The following is a 9,561-nucleotide window of genomic DNA, read 5'->3' on the forward strand; positions in this document are numbered from 1 at the left end:
AATGTGAACAAAAATTTACTGCGGTGCAAAAACACACTTAAAGGCTTGAGTGAGACAAATGCAGTATAAACTCTCTCGCCTGACTCTCTCACCTGACCTGTGCCTCCTGCTGAAAAGAGTTTTATAGTTGTGTTGTTAACAGTCTAAATTATATTGCATTATGTTTATCACTGTAAGCCATCTTGAGCCCTGCTTTGCAGGTGGAGGGCAACCATTTGCCTGTTAATTGCACCCTTTACACTTGTTAACAGGCAAATGGTTCTTTCGTCCGGCGCTCGCCTTCTTCTTGGCCGCCCCGCCCGCCTCGCCCGGGAGTAGCTCGTGGCGCGTGCCGAGGAAGCAGCCCCGACCCCGACGCCGACGCCCGCCCGCGCTCGCTCGCCTGCTCGCTCCTTCCAGGGGAGGCGCCCTCCGCCCGCCCGCCCCGGCCCCCGCAGCAGGCTCCCCCCCGCCCCCCCTCGGCAGAGCTCCCCCCCCCGGCCCACCGGTTCCGTGCGCAGCGGCAGCAGCGATGAGCGGCTGGAGTTGCTACATCGACAACCTGATGGCCGACGGCACCTGCCAGGACGCCGCCATCGTGGGCTACAAGGACGCGCCCTCCGTCTGGGCCGCCGCCCCGGGCAAGACCTTCGCCGGCATCACGCCCGCAGAAGTGAACGTCCTGGTAGGAAAGGACCGAGACAACCTGTTTGTGAACGGCCTGACGCTGGGCGGCCAGAAGTGCTCCGTCATCCGGGACAGCTTGCACACGGACGGGGAGTGCACCATGGACTTGCGGACCAAGAGCACAGGGGGGGGCCCCACCTTCAACATCACAGCCGCCCTGACCAGCAAGACGATAGTCCTCGTGATGGGGAAGGAAGGCGTCTACGGGGGCTGCGTCAACAAGAAGTGCTTTGAGATGGCCAACCACTTGCGGAGGTCCCAGTATTGACGTGCCTTCCTGCGCAGCCCCACCCGCGGTAGTACTGATGGAACGGTGTCAGGATGTCCAAGTTGGCGGTGGCTGCCCGGGGATGCCGCCCTTGCCACCAGGGGGTTGCCCCCGGGGCCGGATCGCCGCCTATTCCAGCCCCTCGCCACACTTGTGGCCTCTCCCTGCCCCCTTTCTATGGTTTTTTTCTAGCCCCACCCCCCGGCCCTCACACGCCTCCTCCCCTTTGCCATTTTTTCTATCACAAATCCTTATTGCTGCCAAATTTTCTGGTTGTTACAAGGTGTAGTTTTTTGGTTAAGAAAACTATATTGGAACAATAAAAATAAATTGAATTCAAATGGTTCTTTCTGCCACCCTGGACATTCCACAGGTATATATACTCCACTTGCTTTACTCCCATCAGATCAGCAGCGTAGCTAGGCCAGAGTGCGCCCAGTGCACACTCTGGCTTTTTTGCCCCCCATCCCCTGTGGCACCCCACCCCACTTACTTTTAGTAAAGGAGCAGACCAAAGAACCCTGCCTGCATTGCCTGGGCCTGGTGGGAACTACATTTCCCAGGAGCCCCTGGGAAATGTCGTTCCCACCAGGCCCAGGCAACGCAGGCAGGCTTCCTCTGGGATGTTCCATTCCTAAAAGTAAGTGGGGGTGTGCCGTGAGGGGTGCCCTGTGGGGGGGCGAGGGGGGCGCTGCGTGGGGGGCGGGGGATTTTTCCTCCCCCCACATGACCAGAATCGGTGCACCCAGTGCGTCATGCACCCCCCATACCCTGGTGGCTTCGCCATTGCATCAGATCCTCTGAAGATGCTAGCCACAGATGCAGGGGAAACGTCAGGAGAAAATGCTACTAGAACACGGCCATATAGCCCAGAAACCACACAACGCCTCAGTGATTCTGGCCATGAAAGCGTTTGACAATACAAATGCATGATTTGTCCTGTGGCTTTACATAGAGATTGAAAAACATGGGGGATGAAATTATGTATCCTGTGGAACACCACCAGATAGGTCCCATGTGGATGACAACTGGTTTCCAATAGCAACCCTTTGAATTGGAACCACGAGGGATGATTTGAACCAGTGCAACACACATCCCCAAACTCTTCGTCTCCTTTTTTTAATAGTATTTTTATTGTTTTTTTAAAATACCGCAATGTACATAGTTAGATATGAAGGAATAATTCAATATAATACATGAGAAGAACTGAAGAGAAGTATAATTCTTGGGCGGTATATTAGGTCTGATGTATAAATAAATAAAATATAAAATAAATAATAAATATGATATATACTTGTCAGATCCCCAGTGATTGAAACAACACCTTGTAGAGATCAGAAGTCCTGAGGACAGCTTGGAAAAGCCAGAATTGACTTTTCCCGAGCATACAGCAGTAATATCTTTGAGGGTTTCACACCCCCCCCCCCCATGTGAACAATACAAGAAAAAATGCAGATAGTATGATAAGAGCATTAGTCCGTTGGAGCTGGCCTTGACCAGCACCTGGTGGTAGAAACAGTTAGCATCACATAGTACTCCTATAGCAGTGATGGCGAACCTTTTCGAGACCGAGTGCCCAAATTGCAACCCAAAACCCACTTATTTATTGCAAAGTGCCAACACGTCAATTTAACCTGAACACTGAGGTTTCAGTTTAGAAAAAACGGTTGGCTCTGAGGCGTGCGTTACTCAGGAGTAAGCTTGGTGGTTGTTGGTGGCTTTGCTTTGAAGCAACCATGCAACTCTTCCAACAGGTGAATCATGACCCCAGGAGGGTTTACTCAGAAGCAAGCCCCACTGCCAGCAACCGAGCTTACTCCCAGGTAAAGGATCGCGCTGTAGTTCTTTGCATGAAAACCAGTGGGGTTTAACAGCGCTTAACAGGGTTACCTACACTGCTTCCCCAAAACTAGGTCTTAGGTTTAATGCTAATAATCGAGCCCAGTGGCCCAGGCCAGCCTAGATGTGTAGGGGCGGGGGTGGGGGGGACTCTGTGCGTGCCCACAGAGAGGGCTCTGAGTGCCACCTCTGGCACCCGTGCCATAGGTTCGCCATCACTGTCCTATAATATATCTTCCCATTCCCCCCCAAAACCCAAAAAGCTGAAGCAGCTCCCAGCTCCCACTAGGCATCCTGACAATACTAAATGTCTTCAAAAGAAAATTATTGTTTAGATTTTACATTGTTGTTAATATCATTCGGTATGTGATAGAAACCAAAATACAAGAAACAAAAACACCATACAACTATGTGCTGTTGAGTAACTTCTACATTGCTACTATTACTGCTCTATTGTGAGGCTCATTACTATATAGGTATCTCAGCCTTAGATCCCATACTTTGAAATAGCAGTCAAGACATTTCTTGTTGAGGAGGGTCTGTCTGCTGTTCTGTAGTCTTGAATTTTCTGTAACCATTCCTCAATAGTTGGTAGGTCATGGCTATGGCAGTTCTTGCTGCTGTTGCCAGGTAATAGAGCATAGGTGTCAAATTTGCGGCCTTCCAGATGTTATGGACTACAGTTCCCATCATCCCCTACCAGCATCATGCTGCCACAGATGATGGGAACTGTAGTCCATAACATCTGGAGGGCCGCGAGTTTGACACCGGTGTAATAGAGTAACTTTTTGTGTTTTTGTAGATTAACGTCGTTATAGTCCCATATGCCTTGAAGGTAAGTTTCCGGTTGATTCTCGAATCTGTAGTTTATTATGTTTTCTATAGCTTTATGTATACCTACTTCGGTCTCCAGATGCCTCAACAAGATGACATGATTTACTATATCAAAGAATGCAGATAAATCCAATAAGAGCAACAGAGAGGCTTGGCCATCGTCTACACTCACATGGAGGTCATCAACTAATGCTAACAGAGCTGTTTCTGGCTCATACTCTGGTCTGAAGCCAGAATGAAAAGGGTCTAGGGCAGATGAGTTATCCAAGAAGACTTGGAGTTGATTCACTACTATTCTCTCAATCACTTTGCCCGGGAAGGGTAGCTTAGAGACTGGGCAATAATTGGCCACATTATTTTTCTGTAGGGACAGTTTTTAAAGTAGCGGATGGATAACCGCCTCTTTGAGTGGTCTGAGGAAATAACATTCATTCTCTAAGATCGACTATGAAAATACATCAGGCAAAGAAACTATATCCACATACACGCAAGTGGAATCAGGGGATGGAAAGCTATTCTTTGTAAAAATGCAACAATCTAAAACAGTGATGGCGAACCTTTTTGAGACCGAGTGCCCAAATTGCAACCCAAAACCCACTTATTTATCGCAAAGTGCCAACACCAGCAATTTAACCTGAATATTGAGGTTTTAGTTTAGAAAAAATGGTTGGCTCCGAGGCGCACCTTACTTGGGAGTAAGCTTGGTGAAGCAACCGTGCAACACTTCAAATGGGTGAATCACGACCCTAGGAGGGTTTACTCAGAAGCAAGGCCCATTGCCAGCAACCGAGCTTACTCCCAGGTAAAGGATCGTGCCCAGGCTAGCCTAGATGTGTGTGTGTGTGGGGGGGTGATTTTCCGCCCCCCGCCCCATGATGAACTCTGTGCACATGTGCCCACAGAAAGGGCTCTGAGTGCCACCTCTGGCACCCGTGCCATAGGTTCGCCATCACTGATCTAAAACATGTAACAGAAAATGGAAAATAAAAAGAAACTGATCATCGCCTAATATTATTTGCACTGGAGCAGAGTGAAGGGTTGTGGCCTTTCCTTGATACAGATAAAACCAGAGATTCCAAAACCCATAAGATTACCTTCCAAACTTGCCATTTGAACTTGCATTTCAAGGTTCTATTTATTATGCAATCTGGAGGCATAAATATGTTGAATCTAAAGCTGATTAAGGTCATTTCTGCATGGTCTAAATACAGCAATGCGAAGAGAGAAACCAGGATAAAATAGACCCGGATTGTAAGATACCAATTGTAACCTGGTATAATTGTGCCATGCAGAAACTTCCAGCCTGGTTATGGCCGTCACCGAAAGTCTCTAGAACAAAGGGGACAAACCTGCAGAAAATCCCAACAACCCCCAGGGGTGGGGGAGAAATTTTTGAACCCAACGGAGGTGCAAAAACTAAGAAGGTGGTGGGAGAGCAATCGCCAAAGGCACCCGAAGGGGAAACTGGGATTGCAGACCCTCCAAAACATCTCGATCTTCTGCAGAGAGTAACTAGGGGAGGAAACGGCCAGACCAGATTACCGAGGGAAATATGATAGACATTATAAAGAAACGAACTGAATTTTGACCCTACAGTAAAAAGCTAATTGTGCCGTGCGAAAACGGCCTAAAACAGCAGGGGCTAGAATTTTTTTTTTTTTTTTATGAAAGGCACTGATTTTTCATGTCTGCCCTCTAAAGCTTACAGCAGTATAAGCTTTAAGGAAGAGTGGCCTGTGCAGTCTGGGTCACACATGAATGGGCAGGGATTGATGACTTTACATTTAATTAAATGGGATATGTCAGGAGACCTCCTTGAAATGCTAAACGATGCTGTATTTGTGCTGTAAGTCTGTGATGACTCACTTACATGCACACTTTTCTTTGTGGAAAGGATCACTGGCCATTTCAGCCAAAAATCCAACTGTTGCTTGTTTATAGAGATATGGATGTTGTCCAGAAAGATTTGTCTTTCCCTTAAAGAACAGAACAAACACATCAAAAACTCAAAATGGAATTTGTAACTTTTTGTGTGTGATGCATGACACGACAATCTGTTCCATTATGACTTCATTTTATGCTTGTGATTCTTACCGTTGTTACAGCTAATCATCTTGGCAACAAATATTACCGATAAAGTCGTGACTAGGCTTGGTGATTCGGTAAATCCCTTATCAGGGTTTTTTCGGGTTTTTACATTACCAATTAAAAAACCCAGGCTTATCAACATGATTCGGCTTTATCAGCTTTCAGACAGTGCAAATGTGGGGAGAGAGACTGTGATCTTCTATGCCAGGCTAAGTAGCCCAGCATGGAAGATCCCACACACACGTCTCCCCACGTCTGTGGGGAGAAGGTACAAGACATGGGAGGGAGGGGGCAGCATGATCCTGCTTGCAGGAAGGAGCATGCTCCCTCCCATAAGCAGGATCATGCCCCTCCCTCGCTTTCCAAAGCTTGCAGGTCTTGGAATGCGAATAGAATTTCATAATTGCACATTAAGGTTTTCCTGTTCTTTTACTTGAAATCTGAGATATATATTGATTCTATGCCATTCGGTCTAAATTATAATGAAGGGAAGATTAGTCACATGTACAACAGATCCGCTGGCGTAGCGGTTAAGTGCTTGCACTGCCACTCACACGGTCAGGAGTTCAAGCCCCGTGTAGGTCAGATATCCTGGCAGCTGGCTCATGGTCAACTCAGCCATCCATCCATTCCTTGGTCGGTAAATGAGTACCTAGTGCATAGCTAGGGGGTAAAGAATAGCTGGGGAAAGCAATGGCAAACTACCCCACAAAAATGGCTTGCCTATGAAATCACTGCTTGCGGTGGTACCCTAGGGTCAGACACGACTGAAGGGGAAACTTTACCTTTACAAAGGATTTGATTCAGCAAAGAATTTCTACTTGTTTTAGAGCATTTGCACAAGCATAAAAAAGTTATTTACACTAAGGAGCTATTTACACTAAGTAGCTATTTACACTAAGTAGTTATTTACACTAAGTCCAACATATTATATTACCTCTTGTGTTTCTCTCTGCATGCATTCTTGTGCAACCAATTTCTGGGCACTAGAGGAAGGAAAACGCTAGGTGTTGTACAAGGTCTTACACAAGCGGATTGACACTAAGAACATTTATCTTTCTACTTGTGTATCAGTGGATCCCAGCTATTGTCAGGTTTACTTGGCATTAGAGAGAAACTGTTGTCTGGGATTCCCTTTTCACACACATAAAAGGCAGAAAGCCAGAGTGGTTGGCTGGTTATCATTGCTCTGTGTCTAAATCAACACCAGATGCCTTTCTGAAAAACACTCTAGAGTCCAGTGATAAGTTACGGGGTTCAACTGTGTTTATTCTTAGAGCACAAAAGAAAATTGTCTGTCTTTTCAAGAGCAGTGTAACAAAAAATATAGTGCAGGAAGAATCAGAGATGTTAAGCCTGGTCTATATATGCAATTATTAATTTAACATGTTCATCTCGTGTCCTTAGTCTCGTGTCCTTAGACAGAAAGCACAACAAACAACAAAAAATGGCAAGGGCACAAAAATATATCAGTCCATTCACAAGATTTAAAAAACTGGTTAAAAAATACAGCCCCTTCTGTCAAACCAGTTTACCCAATGCCTTCTAGACTAAAATCATTTTCTGAATACAAACTCTGGAACCCTATTGAACTCAGTCTTACAGGTAACTTCTGGATTTTCACCCAGTGCTTATAAATGTGTCGTATAGTTTTATTATTTTTATTCTCATTTTCACTGCTCCTTTACTGAATATTTCTGTACAATTGTATTTTGCCTTCTTCACCTTCTTTATGAAACTGCTGAAGAGGACTGGACCTACCTCCAAGAAATCTTCTTAGCTAACTCAGGGGTCCTCAGTGTTAGGTCCATGAGTGGCCTGGTGACCACCAAACATATTTAGAATATGGGTGAGGCCAGTGGTGGGATCCAAAAATTTTAGTAACAGGTTCCCATGGTGGTGGGATTCAAACTGTGGCGTAGCGTAGTAGAGGCTGGGCCGGGCCACGATGGCAGGGGGCAGTGGCCGGGCCATTCCTAAGTGAGGCTGTAGGCAGGGGCAGCAGCTGTTGCGCTGGTCCTTGGGAGGGAAACGAATGCACGCAGGCACAGGCTGCCACTCACGCCGGTGCACCTCCTGCTAGACTGCTTCAAGTTCTGCGCGCTACTGCTGACAGGAGGGGCGTAACTAAGGCAAAAATCACATGGCAAAATCACCAATTAGTAACCCCCTCTTGGCACACACAAATAATTAGTAACCTACTCTCAGGAACCTGTGGGAACCTGCTGGATCCCACCTCTGGGTGGGGCCAGGTGGGCCTGTTGCTCAGCAGAACTTCTGATTGGCTAGGGGAGAACTGATTAGCCATGCACATTAAAATATCAGTGTTTTGGTGCCTACTGCCAATACATGGTTGAATTACATTTGATGTTGGGACACTTCTTGATTTTGTGTGGGTTATACTGACTGGAATCCTTGTCTTAGATTCTGGAACCTTATTGAATTCTGGCTTACAGGCAACATCTGGATTTTAAACCAGTCCTTGTAAATGTGCTTGGTTTGAGTTATAGCTTTATTATTTTTATCCTCACTCACTTTCACTGCTCCTTTACTGAATATTCCTGCACAATTTTATAGTAACTTAAATGTTGTGGTGTTTTTTAATTCAAGAGGCTCCAGGCCAAATTAACCCTCATTGGGTCCAGCAACCAGATTGTTTTCTGAAACTTTCCTTGTGAGCATCCTACTTTGCAAGGGTGATTTTATTGAACTTAGACCAGGAGACTTGGTCTCTGGCACGCTAGGTAGAAAACAAAGCTGACGGTAGTGCAACCTTGGAATGTGAGAACTCACACTTCATCTTTTTAGTTTTGTATTGCCTGACTTGCCCCTATAAGAAATCTTGACTTTAAGGTCTCTTGACATTTGTACTGGAAGAAGTAAGTATGTACTGTAGTGACCAGGGTAGCTTGTTGGTGCCAGTTTTGGCTGCATGATGATTTTAAAGTTGGGAATGCCTTAAAAATGTCTCATGTTTGTTGCCACTGTAGAAATATGATTTTTTAAAGACTGCATTCACACTCTTTGTTTGGTGCAAACCAGGAAGCATTCTGTTGACAGTACTCACAACTGACATCGAGTTTTTACAGATGATATTCTGACTCAAATTTTGTTACAGTACAACCTAACAGCCCAGTTCTATGGGGGAAGGGTGAAAAGGCCCATGGAGGCAGCGTGGAGCCACGCCGGTGTGTTTGCTCCCTCCACAGGTGTAAGGGGCACCCCAGTGGCAGAGAGGGCAGAGGCGCTGGCAGCTGGGTTCCCTCAGCTCTGCAGTGGTGAAACCTGGAATTGGGCAGTACCCCGGATGAGCTCTTGTATCAAATTGGACGTCAGTGCAGGTAGCGCAAGCCGGGCCATTCCAGGTGGCGGAGCCAACATTATCCAGCTTCCACCTGGGCTTTAGGACTGGGAATGTGGCAGCCAGGGCTTTGGGCCCTTTCCACACACACACGGAAACTAACCTCCACCAGCATGAATTGTGCCGGTGGAGGCTCGGAGGCTGTTCACACACTAGCGTGCGATCGGCCCCGACTTCTCCCACAGCTGGAGAGGCAGCTCCTGCTTGGCCCCCTCCACTGACCTCTTCCTCCAGCGTCACTCTGGAGGGTTGAAGGGACCTGCCCATGCTGCCTTCTGACCTTCAGGGGTCAGAGGGCAGTGTGGGCGGGTCTCTGCAGCCCTCCAGAGTGACGCTGGAAGAAGAAGTCAGTGGAGGCGACGGGAAAAGTGGCGTCTCCCCAGCGGTGCGGTTCGCACCGTGCCGACGGGAAGACGCCGCTTTGCAAAAACCTCACTCAACAAGCAAGGTTTACAGCGGCGGCTTCATGCCGCTCTGGGGCAACCAGGACTGGGCTGCTGCGATG

At 47.2% G+C, this 9,561-nt stretch overlaps 1 protein-coding gene across 1 annotated transcript; it reads left to right on the top strand.

Moving 5' to 3' along the window:
• The first annotated feature begins 271 nt into the window (after positions 1-271).
• On the top strand, positions 272-1,272 carry PFN1 (profilin 1). Its single transcript, XM_048502620.1, has one exon. The coding sequence runs from the start codon at positions 512-514 to the stop codon at positions 932-934; it is 423 nt and encodes a 140-aa protein (XP_048358577.1). The 5' UTR covers positions 272-511; the 3' UTR covers positions 935-1,272.
• The last annotated feature ends 8,289 nt before the right edge of the window (positions 1,273-9,561 follow it).

This window comes from Sphaerodactylus townsendi, linkage group LG07 (assembly GCF_021028975.2).
Source record: "Sphaerodactylus townsendi isolate TG3544 linkage group LG07, MPM_Stown_v2.3, whole genome shotgun sequence".
NCBI classification, from domain to species: domain Eukaryota; kingdom Metazoa; phylum Chordata; class Lepidosauria; order Squamata; family Sphaerodactylidae; genus Sphaerodactylus; species Sphaerodactylus townsendi.